Source organism: Meleagris gallopavo, chromosome 7, assembly GCF_905368555.1.
Source record: "Meleagris gallopavo chromosome 7, MGAL_WU_HG_1.1, whole genome shotgun sequence".
NCBI lineage: Eukaryota > Metazoa > Chordata > Aves > Galliformes > Phasianidae > Meleagris > Meleagris gallopavo.
In genome coordinates this window covers 29,583,437-29,610,975 of record NC_139410.1, presented here as the reverse complement: position 1 = coordinate 29,610,975, position 27,539 = coordinate 29,583,437, and the positions used below count along the sequence as shown (strand labels likewise).

General features: G+C 40.4%; 1 protein-coding gene across 7 annotated transcripts in view; it reads left to right on the top strand.

The window, feature by feature from the left end:
• Nucleotides 1–27,539, top strand: part of NCKAP5 (NCK associated protein 5) — a 338,518-nt gene that overhangs the window by 139,280 nt on the left and 171,699 nt on the right. For all 7 annotated transcript variants that reach the window (XM_085228902.1, XM_085228905.1, XM_085228903.1 and 4 more), the window contains one exon: nt 6,964–7,027. In XM_085228902.1, the coding sequence (XP_085085028.1) occupies nt 6,964–7,027 (64 nt within the window). The remainder of the gene's footprint in view (nt 1–6,963; nt 7,028–27,539) is intronic.

Here is a 27,539-nt window from a genome sequence, read left to right as displayed (position 1 = left end):
ACTGAAGTGCTGCCAATCCTGAATCTTTAATGGGCAATAAATTTTCATTGAAAGTCCTTTAGGGAAATGCATATCCTTTCAAAAGAATTTCCACAGCACATCATGTACATGTGACAAATCTCTGGAGGAAAAATATATATGAACACCCAGTGATTGAGGGATTTGTTAGCTCAGCTTGCAAGTCTTTTACAGAAAGAAAATATCTTTTGCTTGTTTGCTCTTTGGCTGTTCTTTTTTCAAGGTCTTGTGGGCAGGCTTATTAAAAACCAGAGTTCTCTTTCACTAGAAATCAGCTGAATCTGTCTGGGTCATGATCCAGAGAGTTATTCATATGTCAGGAGACATCTTCTAACTTCCATACATTTATTTTTTGAAACAATTTAACACAAAATGTGCTCTAAGGATCTAGCAGTTCAAACCATACCCAGTTCCCCAGCCAGAACCACAAGAGCTGAGCATCCACCCTATCAAGAGAACAGCTTCACTCAACTTGCCATCAACCATACACTAGGTAAGAAGTTACACACTCATGGGTTGAAAGGCACCACCAGGAGCCACTGAGCTGAGCACCAACAGCTGCAGGTTCCCCATTGATGCTGTAATGTTGAACATTAGTAATGCACAAGATGGGAAAGGGAGAACTGTAAAATTTGCTTTCTGCACTGACCGGTGCTGCTGGTGGTTGTGAGAATGATGCAACAAATTTGAGGATGCTGTTTTTTGGGTTTTTTTTTTTTTTTTAGTTATAGAAAAGTGGTAACAGCAATCCTTGTACTGTGAAAAAATTCTCAGAGAGGAATTTGATACAGTTGAGTTGTTTAGGCTTTCATTCGTTTACATAACAGTTTAAACGATGATCTGGAAAGAAGAGCAAGCAGTCCTTCTTGTAATAACGTGTGGAGATCTATATGCAACTGCTTCCCATATATGTTTTAAAGTTTCTCTTGCAAAATTAATATTCCAAACTGCCTCCTATTAGTCGTCTTTTTTTCCATATCTGTCTGAACACTGTACTTCTCCATGATAAGTCTTTGATAACTTGGCAGCTTGCCTAATCATACAAATTCCCCACGTATGCTTCTTGGATCCCAATTTATGGGCTGAAATTATAGAGCATTAAATACGAGTATTGCTGTTAATGTAATTTTAAAACTTATAAATCAATAACGTCAAGAAATCCAGAAGTTGCATCCACACCATTGAATTTTGTCAAATTGCTCTTACTATGTATTATGTGATATGGATTACAGAAGAGAGATGATGGGTTTTATAGTTAACGTATTACTTTTAATAAGAAAAAAAATTGTAGGGCTGATTCTGTGCTGATTTATTTGTAGTAGCATACGGGATATTAAACCAGGGTTGGGGCTGGACAGAAGTTGGCCCTGGTAAAATCCAAACTGCTTTTTGAGGAATGCAACAGTTGCATAGTGCTTGCAGCGTCTTACTTACAGTGTGACATATTCTATGTTAGAAATGTTTCTGACTTCACTGTTGTAGTGCCATATATTTAATGCTTTCTGACACTGGGGTGTTTGGAGCCTCATACACAACACTGCCTTAAAGTATGGGTGTAGCTGCCTTGCTTGCTTACCTGCAGTTGCTGCATCTTGCTAGTTTATGGTTGGGCTGGTTGTAAAGCAAATCTTTAACCATCTCGTGCTGATGTTTTTAGACTTCAGAAGTCATTGGTAAGCATGTGCACCCTGCACCTCTTGCTTTGGCACTGGGTACGTGGCTCAGCCCTGTGGCACCCCCTGACCTGCACTGGAGGTTGTTTGGTCTCCTCTTTCAGTGCTTCTGGGAATAGCTAGATGTGTCTCAGAAGTTCAAAGAAGCCCATTTCGTATACTCTGAGATCTACTGGAAATCGGTGAGAGAGCCCCAGGGGATGGCTGCTCTATATTTTAGACTACAGCTGTAAATCTTGTACATGGTTTTTTTTTTTCCCCTGCTGTTCACCTATCATTCCCAAGAAAATACACTTCGAATCAGCTGCTACCTGTTTGGCTTGTCTGGGTTTGGAAGTATTGCATCCCATGGAAGAGAGGCTTAATATAAATGGTTTTTTCTGTGTGCTTATCTCTTATTCAGAAGTAAATTAGCAATAAATGGGAGCCTGTGCCTTGCTGATGGCTCAGCCTATCTATTCTGCTTCTGCCTGACAGCATTACTACTTCTCTTGTACTAACTGCTGTCTGCAATTATTGCAAAAATAATTAAATAAAATGTGTACTTTGCTCAGCCTTAAATTCTCAATTAATATTTCTTTGCAAGACGACTTTTTATTGCCAGATCCAGCTAAACTATTGCCATTCTAAACCAACAGTTTCAAAAAAACACGGCACTGACATTTACAGAGCACTGAGAACATACTCTATGCACCATCTCTAGCAGCGTGATTTCTACAACCTACTGCAGGGAACCTGCTTGGATGGAGAAGTTGGATTTGATGAGCCCCAGCAGTTCCTTCCAACCCCTGCAATTCTGTGATTCTGTTTACAGCACTGTGACTCCTGGCTGCTCCTCTATCACCTCCTTTCTGGCACAGGGCTCGATGCCGTGGGCACAATGATTAGGACACTTTGCACATTCCATGATTTTTTTTTCTCATTTTGCTGCTTACTCATTTATTTATTTTCCTCAATGGGAATGAAGTATGTATTCACTTTCTCCATCTCGGAGGTTTAGCATTGAGGAGGAAGCTTCAAAGTGGTCTGCAGAAGGCACAGAAGTGCCCTGGGATGTAGTGTGGCCACTGTGACTTGACACAAACGCTGGAAATAAAACAATTCCTAACTGTGTATTTTCAAACTTGACTTTCCATGGGTCTATCTTTGCAAATAGTGAGAGGCGTAAGATGAAAGAAGTCAGGGTTCCCTTTGTGAAACTGATCATTTCTAAGGGAAATTCCTGCAGAATGAGGCTTTCCAACAAAGGATGAAATGTGAAGAAAATGCTTTCCTGTTCATGAAACAAATTGAAGAGTAGGAAAACAAATTTCTTTCTTGGGAACCGTCATAGATTTTGTTGTCATTCACTCACTGTCCAGGAGAGTAATTTACAGTGTATGGGAAAATGTAAAAAAATTTTCCTGTGTTGGTGCTGGAAATGCAAGATGCCAATGTGTGCTGTCACATGTTGGGACTGCTCATGTGTGATTAAGACAGGAAGGGATAACGTCAGGGTCTGGTAAAAACAAACAAACAAAAAAAAAAAAACATTTTTTTTCTTAGGGGGTCATGGTGATGTAGATTGAGTGAAGCATTACATTTTAGATGATGTTACTGACAGGTTTTGCATTCTTTCAGATTTTGGAATATGTTGGTTTTTTTTTTTTTTTTCCATCATTAGCACTAAGAGCTGTTGGAATGGAGGTCTCAAAACACAAATGAAAATCTTATTCTAAAATTTAGGAAGTTGAACTTCAGTGTTATATCAGCATGAAGATGAAGAGGTAAGAAGAGAAAAAAGGGTCTTCATGCATCCATTTATCAGGTTGTTTGATCTGAAGGTATCAGTTACCAGTGAGAAACTGGAGCAGCATTTGTTCAGACTGACGTGGTCTGTGGGGTTTGTGATTGCATCTTCCTATTGTTCTCCTGTGGGCTGTGGGAAGTCTGAGATGCGAGTTCTGAAGTGGAAACCTGAGCAGTGCTGGGTAACTGTCACTGCTGTGTGATACACCTTTTGTCTGGTGTGTGAATGAGTCTGGCTGATAGGAGCAAAGGTAAAAGGAGAAATTTCAGTTTGAGGGGAGTCTAGAATGCGAACGATTACTTGGGACATTCGTGCTTTTCTTGGACTCATTGGGCTTTACTCAAACTGTTGTTTTTTAAGAACAAGCTACTGAAAAAATCCACTGGTGATGCTGAGACATGAAACGTATCTTTCTTACATCCACACGCTGAATACTTGTGTGCTTGCTTCCATCTGGAAGGGATATAATTGCATCCTTGTTTGGCTCCTTTAATTATCTCTTTGCAAAGGCCTCGGCTGGGAATTTTGCCACTTATAATGCATATATTCAATCTTAAGAGCATAAGCTGTGCTTTCAAAGAACATTTTTGTAAACCTTTTATCATTTGTTAGCTGTTTTCGAAAGCAAACACGAGAACTTCTCAATGAACGTTTTAATTTTTAAAATCCTCAGAAGGATTTTGTTTTCTAGTAGTTTGGCTGTAGTTGCTAATTAACTTTGTTAATTAATCATGCTATAGGGATGAAGCATGCTTGATTAAAAATAAATAAAGCTGTACAGCAACAAAGCAATGCTCCTGATTTTTCCTATTTAGAAGCAAAGATTAAAAAAACAAGATTAACATTGAAGCTGCATGTCAAATGTTCTTTGCATTGGAAGCATCTGAAAGGCTAAAGCAGCTGAAAGCTTATTATTTCTACAGCACTGTGGTAGTAAAAGTGCTTATCCAACTGTAACAGCATAGAAAAGTGGGGCGAGAAGAGCAGCTAAGGGTTCTGTCTTCATCCGCACTTGGTGATGCTTGGATGTGAAAGCCCTTCTTCTCCTTTGTCATGATCCTACACGAAAACTTCTATTGCTGAAAATTGGTGTTAAAAGTTGGCTCAGCAGGACCTTGCCCATGTTTCTCACCCGTTACACAGCACGTATTTACACAGCAGTGTTGGGAAGCACCTTGCTCTGGCTAGATGCATCCCAACTGGATCTTGATGGAATTGCCCAAGGGCTTGCTGTGCCCAGAGGCACTCAGCACCCTGCTCACACCATCTGCTCAGAGCTGGCATGGATGCTTAGCTCCTTTGCCTGCAGGCAGGGAGGAAGCACGCTGGGATCTGTCTCAAGTTGGAGCACAGAGCTTGCTTGCCTCAACATTCACTATTTTTAGATGATCTTGCAACAGATGGCTCTTCCACATCCCCTGTTGTAGGTTTTTTCTTCTAGATCGCAATTGCAATCTGGTTCTTTTTTTTTTTTTTTTTTTTTTACTAGTGAAAATTCATTCTGTTCCTAACAGTAGGAATGTTGTAGGCTCTGTATGGGAATGCCTGTCTTTACCCTCCTTCATTGGGAAAACTGTGAAGGAGCCTTTTTGACTCTTACTCCATAAGCGTGGGGAAAATCTCATCTCTTTGCTGATGGAGCTTAAATGGAAATTAGCTTTATAAAAGTTACAGCATTCCAGAAACACGTGAATAAATAGTAGAGGTAAAGTAGAAAGGGAGAAGTAGGAGTTGTCCTCATGCAGGAGGAATAACTAAATAAATCTATGCAGATTGCTTGCAGGACATACATGGAAGAATGGTTTGTGGTTGGTTTTGTTATTGTGGTGTTTTTTCCCCTCATCTCCTGTCATAAAATATCTTTAGGCATTTGTTTTGCAATTAGAACGTCAACCCCCTCCTCAAAGGGCATACTGGCTTTTTCCACTAAAACATATTAGGGCACTGAAGCGGTGCAAAAATGCAACTAGCTGTTTGCAGCAGATGAACGAAATCCTTAAAATAGAATGAACCAGTTTTGTAGTTTGTGACACTGTGTATCACATAAGAGGAAGGAGTGCTCTAGGTGTGTTTTAGAAGCTGTTTTTATGGTATTTGCTATAAGGCTATTGATGCAGTGCTAACACCACTCCATTTTTCACGTGAGCATCTGGATATCATTCCGGAGTAACACAGCTGCGACTTTCACAGGGTAGTGGTTGTGTCACCTGTAGCTTTTGCCAATATTTATTTTTTTTTTTCAACAATGCATAAATTTGCAAAGCAAAATATTACAAATAGCTAGTTAATCTGAAACCCCTGCAATAATAAATGAAGATTGCTCCTGGTAAACCAGAGAAGGCTTAGCAGTTTTAGCATGGAACTGGAAATGGCCTTTGGGGAAGGCAAGAGAGGCAAGAGCAGCAGCAGGCTGGGATGCATGATGCATGGGCTGGAGCTGGATCTCAGCTAGACAGAAATACCCATTAAGTTAATCAGACAGTTCAAATCTTCCTTTCCAGTTAGATCAAGTAGGACTTCTAAGCAAAACTTAAATAAATGGAAAATTTCTAACTTGCCAATGTGTATTCTGACTTACAGATGCTTTTTTTCACCTGCAGATATCATCTTTTGTTGTGTGTGCTGACAAATTCCTTACATACTGATAAATGACACCAGCATTTCTGCAGGGTGCTTTTCTTTCAAAAAACAGATATTTCTTCCTTAAAAACAGGCTGCTTGAGAAAGTGTCTTTGTTTTTCTCAAATCCATTTTTGATTTTGGGAAGTCTGTGGGATATTGTCTCTCTTGTGTGTTTCCAGAGTAAATTTCTCTCCTCCTTTACCTCCCTCTCAACGGCAGATTTCTGTACCACTTTGCACATATTTGGTACTTGCTACATTTTCCCACTCCACGCACTGGAAACTCTTCCCCTTTCCATATGCAGTAAGACTGTACTTACATTCCTTTCTTAAAACTTATCAGGAAAAAATGTGTGTTGATTGCCAAATTCTTAAGCAAGTTAATTGCTGTATGAGTCAAGCCAAAGATTCAGGTAATGGTCTTATAGGTTAATAAAAAACTGATCGCAAAATGTGTGCAGCGTGTTTAGTATTTTTAATTTCATTTTTATGCATACATTTATTGATAAAATAGACTTCTTAGCTGTGTTAATGTCATGCAGAACAAAACTGATATGTGAAGCTGAAGGAAAACAAATCACATAGCCTGATTTGCATGGTTTGCTTCTATGTTGCCATCATGATGAGCTACTTTGTTGTTTGAATGGAGCAAATGATGTTTAGATTCAGTTTATTTTAGTTCTGTTGGCCTGCTGCAAAATAAAACAATAACACAGCCGTTAGATGTTTCAGAGAAATATGGCAAAGAGAGCATGCTCTGACGGGAGGAGTACCAGTGTGATGTGCAGAAATGCCACCGTAATGTGGATGTGGTGCATTCAGTGCAGCATGACCTGCTATTCACGTGCTTTTCTTTCCATAGGGAGAAGCTGTCTGTGGCTCGGCTGCAGCGAGAAGTTGCACAAAGTAAGAGCGAAGGAACCATGGTAAGCTGTGGCATCTGTCTGCTTTGCAGTTCTTACTTTGCTGCTCCTGTTCAGGTCGGAGGTACATTTTGTCTTGCTGAAAATGATGACCCAAGAGTTAAGTCTGTCACGGATACGATGATGGGTTGCCAGCCATGCGTTCATAAATCTGAGGAAACTCAAAGCTCTGTCTTGGCTTGGTGGAGAAAGCTGCAGTAGAGAAAAGCAGTTTCCATTTCCTTGCTGGTTTTTCTTACTGGAATGGGAGGCAAAGTAAGTAAGACTGTAAGCACAGAAGGACAATTTTGGATCAAAATGCAGTACATTTAGTTGTCTGTTAAATCTTGGCCAACTTCAGAAATGTGGAAGAATGCAAGTATGGAAGACTTTAAAAAGTCAATCTGATTAGTTTGTAAATCATGTCATGCTTTTTACATCTTCATTTGTCACATAGCAGCTTTAGAGATTGGGATTGAGAGTAGAAGATGAAATGGCTGATTTTTGGTTAACCACCACTTTCAACTTATAGAGTCTTATCTCTTCAAAACAATATTATTTTGGAGCCAACGTGTGCTGGATGTTCTTAATTACTTAATAGCTGAGGAACTCTTCCCATCTGTTAAGAAGTTTGTTTGTCCCTGTCTTTGCATAAAATATCTTAGGCTTCCATGGGATAAAACAGATGGATTTGAAACCCAAACCAGTTTCCTTGAACACACTTGTGGAACTGCTGTTGATTTGAATGAGCTACCTAGTTGGCTGTGAAAGAATTTCATCCAGATTCTTTTTCCCCAAAACCTGATGGAGAAAAGCTGTAGAGGGTTGGCGTGGGGTGTGCACACTCTATTTTCTGTGTGATGCAGGGCCCTTAGAAAGCCAGCTGCCTCCAGCCAGTGCATTTCATAAATCATTATTAGTGGTTAATACACTGTAATTAGATTTGGAGGAATGTAGGTGACTACTGGGAGGAGCCCGCTGTGAGCTGATTGCTGGGACTGTGGCCAGGTTCTGCTGCAGAACAGCATCAGCGTGACTGACAGGGACTGCTCAGGACAGGAGCCTCTGTCTGTCTGCCAATAATGCAGGAAAGGAGGGCAGTGGGATCTTCTTAGGTGGATTCTGCTGGTTTGCACAGTGCAAGCACTGCCCCTGAACAGCCCCCCTGGGTCTGCACTGTGGCTGGCTTGGCCACCAGGAGGGGGGATTAAACAGGCAGGTTGGCCACAGGTAACGAGGTGTGTGCTGGGGCAGGAGTTCTCTAGGAAATTAGAAGCAAACTTCTGTCAGGTTAAGCTGTAATCCAAAAGTCTGTAGCTGAGATAAAACTACTGATTTCAGAGGTGATTTTGCCTCAGATGGGCTGGAAAATATCAGGCATTGGTTTTGCATTTGTTTTAATTTTCAGAGTATAAAAAATTTTCAAAATCTGGGAAGAGCCATTTATGATTTTTAAAGGGTTTTCTTTAACTTTTTAAACTACTTTTCCCCTGCAGGCATACAACTAGTGTAATGTATTACATGTAAAGTACACTTAGTGAGACAGCTCAAGACTTCATGAAATAAGCAATATTGATTAACCTTCTTGACCTGGTAATGCTTTTGGTATATGTGATTCCAGACACACCTGTTTTCAGTAGAAAAGTGTAATTTGTAGGTTGTCTCTGTCCTGAAGTAACTTATAGGGGAGGAGAAGTTGTAACTAGTACATTGCTGCAGGAGGTCACTGCCTGACAAGATGATTCGAAGACCATTACAATTCCTTTTATTTACTGTTCAACAACTTTTGCTTATGTGCTTTTTGGACTTGAAGATGGCACAGAAAATGAGAGCTATGTCCAGCAGCTCTCAGATGCCTGGATGCCACAAAGTGCCCTTGGGCACCAGGGCACCTGGTCTGGGTGTTGTTACCTACCTTACAGTTTCTTCTCCTGAGGGCCTTCACTTCTGCAGCCCTGTGGGATTTATCACACAGCACTGCTAGCATGGGGTGATTTTGGATAATTGGTCATGAGGCAGAGTGTTGTAACTTCCTGCAATCTGACCAGTGGCTTCCCAGGGGTGCTATCTTTCCCCAAGGCAAGTATTACTGTTCCTGCTCTTTCCTAAGGGGTCGTTTCCACAATTACCTTGCAGCTACTGCCGAGGCAAGAATGTGCCTGTAGAGACAATTACTTCGAAGCATCTAATGTATGGAAACTCATTTGTGTCTCAGGCTCGGAACTGGTGATTTTAATATGAAACACAGCAGTTATTAATTAACATTAATGAACTTGGCCATGAGCAGTGTGGGAGCAGTAAGGGTCCAGAAGATGGAGTATGTGAATGTTGTGAACCAAGGGCATGGAGCAAGGAGCCTGCAGCACAGACCATTCTCAAGGCAAATACATATGAAAAGTACACAGAAGAATTTTGGAGGGGGATTTTGGGCATAGAGAATCTCTGGCAGAGGGCCAACCTCCTACTGGCTGGTGTGAGGGGAAATCCTGTGAGCACCTCAGGGGGAGGAGAGCATCAGTGGTGACAGGAGGTGGTGGCTGGTGGGTGCCTGGCAGAGGTGCCCTGGGGCACCCCAACATACTCACCACTATTAGCCAGTTTGCACGGATGAGCTGATTGAAATGTTTTTCATTATGTGGTGAGACAGCTGTGCAGGACCATCCAGAATGTAGCTTGTCTTTTACCTTGCTGTCGCCACTGCTGAAACACTGCCCACCACCTCACAGTGCTCACATGGAATGTTTGCTCTCCAAAAACGTTCAGCAAGCATCAATGAATTTCAGTGGGTGCCATTTTTTCCACATGAAGAATGGAGCAACACGCTTTTGCTCTGCACACGCTTCTACCTGTTTGGTCATGTGAAAGATGTATGGCTGAACTTCACTGTTGCCATCCCAGAAGAAATCGTGTGGAGAATATTCTATTGAATATGCTATTAAGGATGTGCTTCTCCCCATGGAGAGCCAGCTCCACAGCATTCCCTCTAGAAGTTTATTTTTGCACATGTCCCAGAGTTACATTTTTCCTGACTAGCTTATTGTTGAAAGTATATACATATCAGAACATAGTCTAAAGAAGAAAATAAATTAAAGGATTGCATTTCAAGACTAATGTCCATCATCAAAAATATATGAATAGTCTGTAAGCGCCAGTTTTTCTATATGGTTGTGTTGAAATCTGATACATTATACATAGAAGTGAGTGAAAATGTATTTATAAATTGGTTTAATAAGGAGAACTGAATGCATTTAAACTGTAAATACCTGACAATTTGCTCAATTCTCTCCATTTTATGAACAACCATCAATAAATACTGATGGTTATTTGTTATCAGAATGCACGTCTGCTCTATTGCTAGCCAGCCTACTAGGAATGCTGGCAGCACCAAGCTTAGCTGTGGTATGGCTCTTTCTGTTGCTTTTGACCTTTAGTTCTTTAGTGTGCATTTTAGGAATTTTCTTAGTCATGTTTCTTCTGACTCTTCAAAGATATTTTACCTTAATATAAAGGAAAGAAAAATAATTGCTTCATGTCTGTAAGCTTCATACTGAATTTAGTAGAGGCTGTGCAAGTGTCTGTGGTGACAGAGATTCCATTAAAATTAGCAACTTTGAATGGGTGAAGTATTTATTTCAAAACATCTCAGAAAGTGGAAATAGTTTTAGTCTTGAAAGCCCTTTCTCTCTTTTTTTTTTTTTTTTCTTTTGACTCATTAAATCCATACGTTTGTACCTAACTTTTAAGTAATAGACTTTGTACATTTGGAGCACAGAGCAATACCAGGAAAATTGTTCATCTTTGTGAAATTTTATTCATAGTGAACATAGTCGGGTTAGGAAAAATGAGGAAAATGATGCCATAGTAGACAGCAGAGTCCTCGTGACAGGGTAAGTGTTGTGTTAGCAGAGACCTAAATTAAAAATCTAGGATGAACAAAGTACACACAATTATGTGATGTTTTCATAACTTGGATTCATTTAATAATTACTCAAAGAAATGTTCAATATGTTCTTAATGCAGTTGCTCCATATACATACGTGCTACATGGTTGCTTCATTTGTTTGTGCTTCTGCACCCAAGTACTTTAAATCTATTCTATTTTCTATTAGTTCAGTGGTCTGTAACCTACACAAAAGAAATTGTACCATTTTGGCAATTTAGCTGTGAAGGCTAAAGTGGGCTGGTAGTGCCTTTTGTATCTACATGGCTTTCACTTAGGGTGGGCCCTGGGCTCTGATTTACTCTGTGTCCCGCTGCGCATTTAAGTGATGCAAAGTGATTATCGTGGATCTTCCTGGTGTCTGTCTATTCCACACCTGCACCCTTTTGTTAAAAACCCACCATGCTAACTGATGTGAGGTCCCCACTGAATAGGTTTCCACCCTCTGGTAATCCTTCTGCATTAGATTGATTTATGAATGTATCAGATTCTTTGTTAGCATGTAAACCACTAATTAATTTAAAGCTCTCTGTGGAAAAATTAAAGCCCTGGTTAAGGCTTTCAGCAGGCTCAGATGGTGCTAATAATGGAAAAACAAGTTATATTAATGAGTTCTGATGCGATCAGCACAATTCCTGCTTTACAAACAGTTTTTGCTATAATATAGAAGAGACTGCAAGTTTTTAAATAAAGAGTAAAGTAAAAGGGAAAGGCAGGAAAAAACCTCACTGCAGCAGATTATATTATAGGAATGGAGTCACTTCTGCTTTTTAAAACTTTCTTAAATGTAATGTTTTTAGATATACATAGCAGCCAGTTACAAAGCCATTGGGATTCAAATGCAAACCAGTCTTTTTCCCAGATTGAATCAAAACTTCTAATGTAATCAGCTTGATAAGATCTCTCTCTTACTTCCTCTTCTCATTGTGAGCTGCTGAACTGGAACATTGCATGGTTGTGCTAGGGTGCAGAAAAGGTCTTGATTGAAATCTTATTAAAATCAGTAGAGATTCTGACCATATTCCTTACTTTTCTCCACACCAGGCTGTTTTGTGTGTAATTTGTTTCCTTTTCCTCAACTGTAGAGCTTTAATATAGCTACTCGTTTTTAGTGAGAAGAAAGAGGAGATCAGAGTTGTGCCTGATGGTACTTTGTTGAGATGAAATGAAATGAAATTGGAAATAAAAAGGCAGAACTCCATTTTGCACGAGCCTGGAAATGTGCATTGAGAGACTCAGGCCATGGCTATGGGAAATGGCACTTTGTCTGCACCTCTCTCAGCTCAGAGCTCCTGTACTTCTCCTGGCTCCCAGTGCCATCCAGTACTCCATCTCCTGCCACACCGCAGGTGTGCGCTCAGCACTGACACTGATCCTAATGCTGCCCATCAATCATCCATCCCACAGCCCCTGTTACAGGGAGCACAGTCAGCATTTTTCAGAGCCCTTTCGCATCCAGATATTTTTCACATCTACACCATGCGCCTCGTCCTTACACCAGAACAGCAATCCTGTGCTTGTGCTTCAGCTCCAGTCCTCACACATGGAGCACGACATGCTGCTGTCAGCGAGACGGATCTGTGCTGCAGTGGGAGCAGCTGGGAGAGCCGCTGGTGCAGAAGCGCCTGGGTCTTGCAAAAGTAGATGGTATTTAGTAACAAATGAAGTGTTAAAGATGAGATACAAAAGGCTAAATTCTCTTTTCCAGCTTCTAGGTCCTTACGTCTATGGAATCATCTATCTGTGCTTTAATTAGAAAGTAGCAGAGAGAGAGGCAGAGTCACTGGTGTAAAATATCTCTGTATATTCAATGTCCTAAACCAGAAGAAATCAGTCTGACCCTCGTGCCTTCTCCTGGCAGCTGTTTATTCGTATAGTCAGCCGTGCTGCCCAGCTCCTTGTTCTGAGGAACTTTGTCATATGGCCCTTGGAGAAACTCAGTGGCATTTGTAGTAGTTAACATCAATAACAGTGAAATTCTTTGCAAGCCCCATTTAGTGCTCCTGGACCTCATTAATAGTCCATATGTCACCAGGCCAAATGTCCTCACTCACAACTTTGCTGCTTTATCTTCAGGGTTTTTAGAATTTGTAATCCAGGAAAAGATTTGCCTTTATAATTCTTCCCATGTCCTAAGTGTTTTTCTTTTGTTTGCTTCAAATGTGCATGTACACAGATGCCCTCTGTTCTTGTATTTTAAGGATTTTCTGAATCTAAGGATTCTTCAGCAGTTAACATATGAGACTTCTCAAGAGCCATTTTAAAATGAATGCAAAAGTGAATCCACTTGCTCACTATCCTGAAATTGAAGCACTAGAACCCCGATTATGTCGGCTCAGAATGATTCTGGCTTTTATACTTGGCTCTGTCTCTTCCTGCTTAATTAATGTCTATTGTTTTTGTTTTTTTTTTCCCCACCAGGTTCCTCAAACTGTAAGGAACGTGTCTGTTAAAATCAATTTACTTTCAATCTATTGTTGGTTAAAGTGTGGTAGAAATTGTGTGACGGAGCGGGGATAAAACGATCCTGCACAATTTCCTCCCCCAACTTCGTGGCCTTTCCCAGTCTGGCTTTTTACCAGGAGAGGGAGCTGTGTTCATTTGCAATAACACCCGCGTCTGCAGCCACGCTAAAAACAAACATTCGATGGCATCTGCTTAGGCACTGGATGTGTGACAGCGTAGAAGTGGACTGCACACTGCAGTCTGCTTTGGCCCGCTGGAATTTAAGGTTTGTTTGGAGTTGTAAAACATTAGTAGCAGCATTTGAAAAGAGCTTTGCGGTGCTTGGTGCTTGCCTCGGTTTTGGTGTTCTCTTGCTGCAACTGCTGTTACAGGTGCCGGCACAGAGGAGAACTAAGGTTAGGGCTGAAGGAGCAAAAATAAATGCTGTCCTTCCTGCTGGAAGCTGGCAAAATGGTTTGTCTCTTCAACAAGTTTCTGGCAGTATTTCGTCAGTATAAAAAGAAGTCAAATAGAATTATATAGTTCTTCTTTGCTCAGTCATTCTTATATGCAAAATGCATTTATATGAGGTCTGAAAGTAAAAGAGGCGAACTGTAGAAAGTATGTTGGATAAACTAGCTTGCCCTCAAGTAGAAATTGCCATTTATACATTAGATAACAAAGGCAGGAGATGCTGAAGGCAGTACAGAAAAAGCATGCACAGCTTCATAGCATCTATGGGAATATTTAATATCAGAGTGGCAGTTGGCTTCAATGTGGAGCAAATCCCACTTTATGACCAGAAACAGCTGCACCCTGCTCCAGGCAGTACCTCGCTGCCTAATAGGAGTGATGCGCACACGCACTAATAACAGTGAATTGTAGCCATTTTCATATCAAAGGTTAAGCTCTGCAATCCTGAGCTCCTCCGGGCAATGGCATGAGTTGACTCTGGGAAGCTGCACACTCACTGGATTAATGTTCTTGTGAGGATGACCTGAATAGAGGCACCGTTCTGCAGCCTGCAGAGGAAGGACATTTACGGTCAGGTTTTATCTAATTCCAGAAAGCAAGCTCAGCTGGAGCAGAATTAGTCACAATGTCTGGGAAGAAAAGGTGCATGGAAGAGCTGGGCCAGCAATTAGAATTTCATGCGAACTGGGAAGGTAAATTTATGCAGGTTAATAGGAATGAAACCCTCGTCATGGACTTGGCTTTGTGGTGGTTTTTTTTTTTTTTTTTTTCAGGTAGCTAGGGAGATTAGTATGTTAAAAGTAAAAGAAATCACTGTTGTCTTACTGCTTTCCTGCTATTGATGCAAATTCTGGTCAGCGTCCATCTCAATTATCTTGACCTTTTCCCATTGTCACTGTATTTGTATCAATTCTTCCATGGTTCTGTGGGTTGCATTAAAGTTGTGTTCATGGTGATGGGGGCGTGTTACTGATTTACTGCGTAGAGCCTGGCTACAACAAAGCAGAGAGGACAAGGCAGTGCTGCAATACTGATTCCTTGAGTTCTCCTCCATCTGGTCAAGCCAACCAATGTCAGTGAACACTTTCACCACTGGATAGGGAGTGAAGTCTTTACTTTCTTCATTTTTGTTGTCCTCTGTGAAATTTATTTTTTTAATATATGGCACTAGACAATGCACAATTTAATGTGCCATTCAGCACCTTAGTTGCTGTACAGGTTGGGTATTAGAAAAAATTTCTTAAATGAAGGAGTGATGAGGCTGTGGCGCAGGCTGCCCAGGGAAGTGATGGAGTCACCATCTCTGGAGGGTAGATGTGGCACTGAGGGATATGGTTGTGGGTGTGGTAAAGATAGGTCAGTGGTTGGACTATATGATCTTGGTGGTCTTCTCCAACACGAATGATTCTATAATTCCATGATTCTAGGAAGGGACAAAGTTGGTATACCAAGTGCTCAGTTCTGATTCTGGTGAATGTTCACTTAATAAAATGAATGCAGTGCTCTGGGAGCTTGTACCATTAAGTTGGTTCTGACCATTAGCATGAGACAGTTGGGCAGTGCTTTAGATTGCATCGTAGTACAGTGGAACCTTTATTGCACCAACTCTTTGTTCAGGAACTAGTGCAATGGAATCCTGATCCAAAAAGGAAGCTATACAGCACCAAGAGAACATGATAGCTTTGTCCTGTTCCCAGAGCTTATATGTACATTAAATAGTCTGTTGGTGAAGAATAAAATAGACGCAGCAGAAACTGGAAAATATGCTTTCACATATTAAACTTACAAACTTAAGCAGCTTTGCATGAATTCATATGGCTTGAGCTTGTGGCTATGACTCTTCATTTCTTTTCCGCCCTACTTCAGTCTCATAATCTTTAATTCAACTTTTGCTTTGTCAGGAGTTAGTTTTTACATACTTTCTGTTTGTTTTGGCTCTGTGCTCACTGCTTTGTGATAAGGCATCTTTTGATATTCTATGAGATCCTTCATAATGAAGATCTCATGACATACCGTTCCAAGTCTGGAACTGGTGGCCAGACTTGCTTAAATGTCCTGTGAGAGGCAGCTGTCTAGACTGTGGGAATGACTGTGATGTTTGGACTGTGTTATTTCCATACCATTTGGCATGATGCACTCTGCAGTTATTCTGGAAATGAATACAAATACAAGTACTGTGCTTGAAACAGCACCTGATACTGGACCTTACCTATTTGTGAAGTGGCTTTCACTCATTCTTCAAACTGTGCCAATAACTCATTCTTTCAGTTCAATAAATCTGTTGTGTGACTTCAGATAACTAGGATATGAAAATCCCTGCTTACTATATTCACAAGAAGTCTTATTCTTCTTTAGTTTTGGTGTCATACAAGTCATGCTACCTCAGTCACCCAATTCTTTTATAATCTTGTATTTAATACTATCTGACTCAAATTGGTTATTTGTACAATGGGCTTTATTCTGACTCATCTCCTGTCTGTATGATTGTTTAGGTAGTGAACTCTTTGGGGAAGAGGATCTTACAATGCTTGTAAATAGTGCTGAGAGTCATTTGGAGCCTGGAGGTACTGATGTGCTGCGGATAATCACAGCCCAGCTACTTGGGATGAATACTGAGAGGGAATTTGGCTCAGTATGCACAGGCCATGCAGCAGTCATTTTGTAATTACATCTTTACACTGCAGATTTGTGATTGGCATCTGTGGTGACACTGCTTATTTAGAAATGATTTCTGAGTTGCAGATAAAAATTATCCTCTCTTGGGAAAGTCTTGTTTCTGGTCATACCTATTAACAAGTGCCCCGAGGCAACAACTGGCAGTTTTTCAGTTAAAAAACTTTTTCCTTGGCTGTCAGTGGAGGAGCAGGTCAGAATTCCCAGAATCTGTGTATGATTGCCAAGAAAGGTGAAACGATGTCCTCAAGTGGAAATCTTGTGACGTGGGAGATACTGTATGAAAAGACGTGTTAAATCAGAAGCTGGTAAATGTTTGTGTACTAAAGATAAGTTTTCAGAGTTGTTGGCAGTGTTCAGCAGCTGTATGTTACATCAGTTGGTAAGGGAAACCTCTTCACAAACTGAAATATGTAGGAGGAGGTGAGTGGAAAGTTAGGGCATGAAGAACGTGTAATCCAGCTCACTGAAAATGAAGAGCTTCAGAAGGAATGTAAACAGGCTTTCAGAAAGATCCTTGTGAGCCCCCAGGAGGCGAGAACATCAGTTTGTAGCAGCGCATTTGATCTAACACTGGTGAGATGGAGAAACTCTTCTGAATTCATGCTTTCCATGTAGCCACTGGCATGTGTCTGGATGCCAGAGCAGGGACAGAACCAGCTGTGCTGATGGGGTTCACCTCCCTGCCCCACAATAGCTGAAAAACTGAATCATCCATTTGCACACCTCATTCCAGGGAACCCTGCTCTGTTTGACTTTGTCTGTATGGTCAGTATAGCTGGGTTATTTCTTTTCAGCCCCATTTAGTCAAAGATTGTTCATATTTCACCTGTATTGAATTTGATTTCAAGCCTGATGTCTTAAGTGAGTTATAGGAAATTGTTTGGTGCAGTGATATATTACACACAGGAGCATTAGTGAACAGCAGAGTTCCTGTTCTACAGATAAACAGCTAAATTTCTTTCTTGCCAAAGTTTATGAAACTATATAGTTATAAATAGTTTGCTATCCCACTCTTCATACACCTTGTACCCAGCAGAAGTAAAGCTGGTGTGTCTGTGAACCAGTAGCTCCATCCTGTGTAAATAGATAAACATAGAAATGAAGATCAGAGAAATGAATGTCAGAGGTTTTCTGCCTGTTTTTGGTCTTCTCCTTTGGAAGTACATCTAGCCTACATGTTCTGGTAAGGGAAGGAGACCGAAGGAGGGGAGAGCCTGGCTGACACTTGAATTGAGCTGGAATTAGTCTGTGGAGACTTGAACAGACGTTCAAGAGAACCTATTACTGGAAAGTCACTCTGCAAAATGATATCAGGTTGTGATACAGTCTTTCAATTACTCCAGTTGGACCAGTGAACAAATTGAAAACACAATGCAAACTTGTTTCTTTATTTTTTGAGTTCTCCCAACTACCAGGCTTGCAAACTCAATCTGGCCTCTGAAAGTGAAGCCAATTCTTCTAGATGAGTGCATTATCAGCGTCATGGCTGCTCTGTTAAAATTACTGTTGAGGATGTACCAGCCAGCAAAAAGTTCTCCACGTTTCCCTATTGCCTCCAGCAGTGCCTGCAGTGCTTAAGGAATGAAAATGATAAAGAGGTACATTCATCAGAAAACTATGGTGATAGGCCTCTGGAATACATGCAAGAAACAGCTGGATAAATCAGGTGTCTTTTTGCAGTTACTTGCCGACCTTAAACGAATTCTACAAGTGAACACAAAACAACTGTAATAAGATCTGACATGTTCATGAGCAGTGCTGTGAAGAGTCTGAGTAAAAGAAATGCTGCATGGAAGGGTAGCTGGCAGCAAGTAGTGATGCCAGGGGTGCTGAGTGTGGCAGCTGAGAAAGGCAAATAGAAGTGTGTGTGTGCAAATTAAAATATCAGTTTGTCTCACATCCATGGGGACATGATGGTACTGCAGATGTTTCTGAGCTGCTGCTCATGATTGTCATGGTTCAGTTCTACATCTCCCATCCTCCCAATTCTTGGTTAACCTGACATCTTTTTCTCTTAACTTCTGCATATCCTAATTATTAGCAGGAAATACAAATGCTTTCAAGAGAAATCCAGAAAGTGAAGAAGCATTAACTCTGCCTAGCATCAGAGCATACTACTCCTAGCTTCTGAATAATAATATTATTACTCGCTGGAGTAATAAAGCACAGTTCCCCTGCCCTCTCATTTTACACTAAGTAAAACTCTTAGAAGTGTTTATTTATTATTTTCAAATGCTCGTCCTACGTGTGTTCTGCTGCATAACTCCTATCTCACTAATACAGATCCAAGTGGGAAATGCTTGATTCAACCGTGTGCCCGTTTGTTCTGTGAGCACTCAGTCACTTAGAAAAGAAACCATTTATATCATCTGAAGAACACATTGGTCAGTTACGGGGGAAAAAAATGCTTTGGGCGTAGGCACACAGTCATTTCAGATAAGCAGAATTGATTTAGGATCTCCCCATCTTGCTTCTGGGGGTTGCTGTCCCCAAACCAAGTTGGTAGGGATGTGGTGGTCCTCCATTTTCTGCTCCACTGCACAGCCAGCCTGGTCACCCTGAAGCACGCTTAGTGGTGTGCTGAGTTCACCCAGCTGCCTTGTACAGGCATAACCAGACAGTGCTTGTTAAGTGATGGAGGTATTGTGCATAGCAGTGTGGATTTTGTTGTCATCAATCTTGGAGAAGTCATAGTAAGACTTGGAGAAGTTCAGTGGTTTCTGTTGGGCAGTGAGTCCTGCTGCTAAGCACAAGTTAATGAAAGTAGCCACAAACAAAATAACACAGCACTGTAATAAAGTTTTCCTTTGTTCTCTATGAGACTTTGTTTTTTATTTTTATGAAGTCAAGACAGAGCTTAGACTGGAACTTCATCAAAACTGACAGCAATTATCTTCTCCTTAACTGTAAAACACAGCTGTGCCATAGCAAAAACTAAATGTAACTTGAGCATGTGCAAATGTGAAACAGCCCTAAATTGTATGGCCTCAGCTTTCCTTCATGCGCCTGTCAGTGTTCAGTGCTAGTTCTGACCTTCAGTATAAATTTTATTTAATCAAAGAAGTGGGAAATGTAAACTGACATATTGGGTTTGTGGGTTTTTTTTTTTGCTTGTCTGCAAATGAATTAATAAATGCTCGTTGTTAACAAGTTAAACGGGTTGTAAAACTTGGCTTCTAATAAGAGAAATACATATGTAGTACAAAATCGAAACAACTCCATTGCTATACTTAGTTCTACATCTTGCTAAAATGCAAGTCACTCTGTCAAAAAGCTGTAGTGAAGGGCTTGGAATTATAATTAGCCATTAAAACCTTGCACATTTCTAGGAGGAAAAAGCTGTACATTACATTACTTATTACTTCCACTCTTTCTCGTTTTGGTATTGACAGACGTTTGTTCTGCACACATCTGAATATTAGGTATTCATATGAATTATGTCTGCTGTAATATTGTTTCCAAGTTTTTATTTGATCTTGAAAAACATTTCATTATGTTTAATTTAGGGAAATGAAATTTCTTTAATTACTATCTGTTGAAGCTATTAAAAGCTCAATTACATTTGCAAATTCATTTTAGAAAAGCGTTATCATTTTAAGATTAATAATTAAAAAAAAAATCCTTGATCTGGCTGTGCGGGGATTTCTAGCTCTCTAAGAGTGCTCTCTTTGTTCCCTCATAGGAGATGGGTACAATATGTCTAGGAAGGAAAAAATAATTAGGCTGAGAACTGACGATCAATACAAGTCTTTGAAATTATGCTATCAGATGTGAATTTGAGTTAATAGGAATTGTTTATTAGAGAGATGTGATTTCAGAAAATGTATTGCTTGCCGTGATTCAACATTAAAAATCTGATATGGAGATGGTCTTTAAGAACTTCTGGGTTGTTGTGGCTGCCGGAGTGCAGTTTCACCCACCTAAAGCTTGCTTGCATGTGGCTTGTATTGCTGTGGTGGATTGGGTGTAATCACTGGTATATGGGGAAATGGGTGCAACCAGCTGTAGCGTAAGGAAAGTCAACCACAAAGCTGCCTTCTGTTTGTTAGTTTCTGGTAGACTAGGAGCGAGTTGAGGTTTTTCTTGGTGAAGGTGATGGGGTTTTTTGGTGTTTATTTTATTAATGGTGACTCATGTTTCCTGTGGCCTTTGCTGTGTGTTTCCCAGAATGACGGGGCTGTTTGGCACCAAGGGATGCCCATAAACCATAACTGTTGGAAGGGATGTCCAGACAGAAGAGTTTGCTATCCAGATCTGTGTTGAAAGGTTTTATGATTTTTTTTTTTAAAGTATAACATAAATTCTGTCACAACTGCAACTATATATACAGTATTGCTCATGTAATAGTCTGCCTAATTCTGATTAATTGTAGGCTTGAAATGATAAAGGAGCTTCAGCACAGCAGTTATTCTATTGTACAGATGCAATTAAAACTGTATCACTGCAATATAAATAATGCTAAATTAAGTTGCTGTCCTGCCACATGGTGGCAATTTTGAGCTACTGCACAATGAAAGCTAGCATCTTATTTTATTCAGAAGTAGTAATTGTATCAAGAAAGTGTTTCTAATTTACTTCAATTGCTCTGGAGAAGTGTTATCACCAAAGAATATAAAGTGTGTAAACTACTGTCACTAAAATATCACTACTGGTAATAAATGTTTCCTATCTTGCTATTCATCTCAGAGCCACGCAGAGCTTGAAGTTTCCATCTGGTAGTTGTGGAATGCATGTTCCTAGTCTGTTATGAGGCAAAAGAGAGCGATCTATTAGCACATTAAAATTTAATAGTGAAAAATAAATTATTTGCTTCAAATTATTCACTTTAACTGTTTTTAAGGCAGTTATAGAAAATGCTAATACAAGTTATTTAGTGCCAATTAGATTTTCCTGGTTTATTCAGGGCAGCCTGTCGTTGTGGGAGCAGAATCCTATTCCAGAGTGTCATCATTTTTTCTTACCGGAATGAAAGAGCTAGAAGATACCAGCCTAAAATTAGGAGATGATGTTTATACTATGTATATCTTGCTGTTGCAGAGCTGTAGCGAGAATAAGGTTAGGAAAAATAATTACATCCTGAAATAATTGGGGAGAAAAATAGAGGCATAATATAAATCGAGGAGCTTTCTTCCTCAGCCTCTGTAGTACAAGTCAGCATCAAGTGAAAGGGTAATTCATTTTCATTACAAAGCAGCAACACAATTTCACCCTTAACTTTATTTTGAGGAGTTGTGGAAATAAAGCTACCTTTCCTTCCGTGAGCCCTATGAGTGCTTTGGTCACTGCTGCTATGTCTTAATGCTTCACAGTACTTTAAAACACCTTAACTTCATCCTTGGGAAAGCTTTGAGTGTTTTGAGAGTATTTGTTGGTATTCCCAGTATAGCTGGAAACAGTAATGAGGGACAGAGGCATATTAACAATCAGAAAGTTTTGGTCTCAATAGCTGGCTGATTTAATAAAGTCTTGTTACAGTAAAATGATTCAGCTGTAAGATGCCTGTTAAAATTGTAATAAGCACAATAAGCAGTGCACTTCTCTTTTCCATTCATTAGGTAGTGTTTTTTCATGCTGTCAAAGTCCACCACGAAGAAAGCTGCAGTGTGCTGCAAAGTTGTTTGTCAGTGCCTCGGTTTATTTTTGCAGAGAAGTATTGATTACAGAATGAGAAACATTTGGTTTAACAGCGATCGATGAGGAGCAAACAAAGGACACTGAAGTTTGACTCATTTTAATTTAAACTAAAATACAGTACCTAGTACAATTTATGATGGGTAAAAAATGGTCTCAGCCCCCTCCATTCTTCTCATCATGTTTCTTTCCTGCCGTCTGTGAGTGAAGGAAGTTTTGACATTGGATTTCAGTCTCCTCCCTGCTGGGTTTGGGACCGGGCTGCAGAAGGGGAATTTGGATGGAAAAATTCCAACCCTTGTGTGAAGCTGGGCATGACAGAAGGCGAGGGCAGAGCAGTCTGCTTCTGGAGCTGGCCACACCAAAGCAGTCTCACCCACCGTCTGCCTTGGACGTGCTTGCTCAAATAGAGTTTGATCTCATGCTTTATACTGGGAGGAAACACTCACTGTATTGGTGCCTGTCCCAGGTTTCCTGCTCGTCGCCTTAGACAGCTTATTTTTCTGTACATTATTTCCTAACAGTAATTTTCCAAGCCCTTGTCTATGTTGCAGTACGCCTCTATGTTGATGAATGTCCTCATGTTTGCATCCTGTCCAGTGAGCTCAGTTGATAAGGAGACCAGAGAATTACTGAATTCTGATATAATAGGGAATATAATAGGGATTGCTGTCTGCAGCATACACTATTGATCTGGTACAGATAGACCCCAGTATTGCAAGAGAACAGTGGGTTTGAGTACTATGAATGTGCCTATTGACCGTTGACCACTTATGTGCTACACAAACTGATTTGAAGAATGTCAGTGTGCTTCTCATAGTTGCTGTTTGTTTGCTTGATTTTTGTTTTGTTACCTGCTTCTGCAGCAAGCTGGTGGTCAGGCCATAGGACGGTGTGCTGCAGACCAGGCTACAATTAAATTATTACTGTTATTGTGAGGTATCAAATGTATAGCATCGGAAGTTACATTAATGCTTACTGAAGTACTTGGTTTAGGTTAGCAATTACTTGATGCTTCACTGCTTGATGGCTGGATTAGATGATCTTAGTGCTCTTTCCCAACCTTAATGATTCTATAAATTGTAACCAAACAAAAAAGCTGTATTACTTTCTCCCCTTTTTTTGAATTCATTACAAAATATCTGCTTAAAATCAATATTAATTATGCAGAATTTGTGGCTCTCTTTAGCAAATGCTTAAAAATAGTTGTTAAAAAATTAATGTGCAGGTTAATAGCCTGATTTAGAGCAACATTAGGCCTGGGTTAAATGTTTTTGTGTAGACTTTTTTTTTTTTTTTTTTTTTGACAAGATTGCTCTCTGATGTTGACATAATTACTACCACAGTACTTATGATACGTTGAGTAAGAAAGATCTTTTGTATTTGAATTCAGCAGTCCTTTTCCACCCGATTGTTCGTAAAAATGGCTTCTCACAAGGTTCAAACATAAGCTAAACAAAAAAGGAGGGAGCAGTTTTTGTGCAGCTGTTGGGCTATCTCCCTTCTGAATAACAGCAACAAGTGCAGTATGTGCCTTGTGTGCCTGCTGAGTCCCTGGAATATTTCTCTTGCCAGCACCTATAATCTTAAATTGTGATGCAGGAGAGGCAGGCACAGCAAAATCCACGACCCTATGGCTGGGTGCTTGACTTTGCTTTTGTGACTGCCACTCATGATGTATGCTTTTATTTTTTGTTACTTTTGCATTTTGTAGCTCTAGGGGTCATTCAGGAGCCCTAGAAGAGACGTTTTCAGTTCAGTGTAACATGACATGAGTAGTTCTCACGCGTTTTGTTTTGATCATGTATAGCTCAAATTTGATTTCTTGCTTACGTTTGAGAAGATGAATTAATGTGCAGTATATGTCACTGGCTGGATGAGAAATGAAACATTTTGACATGAACGTTTCTACACTTACGCAAAAAGGAACTCACTGGTATGCAGACATTTGCTCATGAGCATGATGAGTAGCTGGTGAAACTTGATTGCTCGAATGCTCATGAAAAAGTAATTGCAAACAGTATTTGTTCAAGTGTTAAAATATTCCAGTACTTAACACAAAACTATGGGTGGAATTTGCTAACCCTGACTTTCACTCTAGTTTGTTCACATTAAATTTTTTGCGTATTCGGAAAGCTATCAGAGATTTGACAGGGAAATGTGATGGAAGAGAGTCTGTCTGGAGAGGGAAAGGGAGAGTGAAGTGAGGGTTGTGCTTCAGGGGTTGTGAACCAGATAAGCTGGATCATTGGGCTGAGGTGAATGGGTTGAGGTTCAACAAGGCCAAGTGTCGGGTCCTGCACTTCGGCCACAACAACCCTATGCAGCATTATAGGTTTGGGGACGAGTGGCTGGATGATTGTGAAGAGGAAAGGGACCTGGGGGTGTTGGTTGATGCTTGGCTGAACATGAGCCTACAGTGTGCCCAGGTGGCCAAGAGGGCCAACGGCATCCTGGCCTGCATTAGAAATAGTGTGGCCAGCAGGAGCAGGGAGGTGATCATCCCCCTGTACTCAGCACTGGTGAGGCCGCACCTCGAGTACTGTGTTCAGTTTTGGGCCCCTCACTGCAAGAAAGACATTGAGGCCTTGGAACATGTGCAGAGAAGGGCAACGAAACTGGTGAGGGGTTTGGAGCACAAATTCTATGAGGAGTGGCTGAGGGAGCTGGGGTTGTTTAGTCTGGAGAAGAGGAGGCTCAGGGGGGACTCGTTGCACTCTACAACTTCCTGAAGGGAGGTTGAGATGAAGAGGGGTTTGGCCTCTTCTCCCAGGCAACAGACAGGACCTGGGGAAATGGCTACAAGTTGTATCAGAGGAGGTTTAGGTTAGACATGAGGAAAAACTTTTTCTCTCAGAGAGTGGTCAGGCACTGGAATGGCCTGCAAAGGGAGGTGCTAGAGTCACTGTCCCTGGCAGCGTTCAAGAGGCGCCTGGATGAGGAGCTGCGAGGTATGGTTTAGTTTGTGGTAGCAATGGTAATGAGTAGACGGTTGGACTAGATGATCTTATAGGTCGTTTCCAACCTTGTGATTCTATGATTCTTCTGGGAGGAGAAAGGTTAACTGTGAGGAGAGGAAGTGGGAAAGATCGAACAGAGCTCATGGAGAGAAGAAGCTACAGCTAATGAAGAATTGACAAGTGAAACACATACGACTTTATTTGGAGAAGGCAGTGATGTTAAAACATAGTGAAGCATTTCACAATGCATTCTTTTCTATGTCATCTTTTCTTCATGTTGCATGCTAATTGTACTCCTTTCCAGTAAGCTTTTAGTCAGTGTAAAACATGGAACAATTCCTGGCCACTTCATGTGTTTTCACACATCTTTATCTTATACAAGAATAAAGTGGGTTTTGCATGGAGGAGCTTGTAGAGGACATTATGACAGTGCAAAATTTCTGGAGAATTCAGGGACGTCATCTGCTACTGGGATGGAAAAGTCTCTGACCTTTCTGTGCTGGAGTTTCACTTCTCTTTTGTGCCTCCTTGTAATGGCTTTTCTGGGTTTGAATAAAAATAGTATTTTTCTTGTAGTAGTGATAACTGCTTTCTGTTTGTGTACCTGTGAGTGTACCATGGTAGAAGCATAAGCTTTGTACAGCAAGGTGCTTATGTAACTAATAGTGTGTTGTGATATGAAGACTGGACTTCATTCCAGAAGGTCCTAACACTTAAACATTTCATTTCTGTAATGTTATTATTCTTTTATAGATACTTTCCTTAAGGTAACTCCTAGGTCTTTTTTCTCTTCTTCCAAAATAAAAATCACATGCATGTGCGGATCTTTTGTTCATTACAATATTTCACAGTTTCTTGCATGAATATGAAGAGTAATGGTGGCAACAGCTTTCCGTGACCTACCAGCAAGAGGGAAATGAAACCCAGAAATAGCTTACACTGCTCTTTGACCTTTAGGGAAAAGCTTGGATCTGTGAATTTCTGCTGTATATTCCATCTTCTACTAGAAAATGTGCTTTTGTAGTTAATGGCAATGTGGCCATAACATAGACACAGCACATTCATTCAGCAGGCAGTATTCATTCAGCACAGTCAATACAGCAGGCAGTATTGGTGTGCGACCAACAAAAGATCCTAGCAGGGAGGTGGAAGAAAGGATATTAACCTCTTTTTGAAGGGTCATGTCTTGGTAAGAAATGCTGTGAAATACCCCAGATGTTCACAGGTGTATCACTCTGGAGTCTTCCCTCTGGAAATTTGGCTTTGTACATAAAATAAAAAGGTTTATTTGAGAAGCAGAGCATGGTCAGTGCAGCAGGCGGAGAGGTAGCTGCTGTATCAGAGTAAGATCATTGCGGTGGTAATTATGTTGAATGAGAGTAATTGTTTAGTGTGTTACCTTAGTTAAGCAGTTACTGCAGCAGGAAGCTCAGGCAAAGCCTGGTGCTTGGGTTAGCTGGGACACTTGGGCTCTTAGCAGTTCATGCTTTTCCTCCAGGGTAGCATATCAGTTACTAGAGGAACAATTGCTTATTCATGTTTAAGCCCACTTTCTGTAGGCTTGTCACCTTGTCTTAAGCACTGCTAAGTAACTGTATCTTTCTTCTACATTATTTTCCATACTGTTCTCTGGCTCTGGATGCTCTAGATGTCTCCTAAGCAGCAGTCACATACATTTATGAAAGAAAATACTGGCAATATCCAGCACACAATATGATCTTGAAGCTGGTGTTGATAGGATGAAATCTGGACAAATTCTAACTACCTTGAATAATCTTCCCATATCATTAGTGTGAGCTATCATTCCTGGGATGGATTCTCTACTGAAGGTGCTGTGCATCTTCTGCTTGATGCTGAGTGCTCTGCTCTTTTCATTTTGACAGAAGCAAAGGATCACTCAGCACCTGACAGGATGTGCTTGTGTAACAATAATTTAGGTAGAATAGTGTATTTGTTTTCCAGCAATGGGTTTCTAGTTTTGCAATTTCCCATTTTCCAGGGAATTATTATATGTGTATAGGTATTACATGTGACCTACTAGGCAGAAGCCCTCTTCTTTTCTGAGTAATTCCCTATGTTTTTTCACAAGTATATAGATATTTCATTTGATCCTTTGCAGCCTCCCTTTGTGGCATGTGCTTATTTATCCTGCCTTTTAGATCCTTTTTCCATTTGGTAACGTTCATATTTTTGGTCCCTTGGTTACTGCTTTATAAATTGTTATCCAGTTAGATTTATAACTTGTACAAATAGTCTGTCTCTCTCATTTAATGGCATAACACTATGACATCTTTGTTATTTTCTAATGAAATTGTATGTGTAATTTCTAGACAAATTTTTGCAGGTGTGTCATGAGAATTTAGGTCAGAACAGAACTCCATCTGATAGGCTGCCAATGGCAATGCACCAA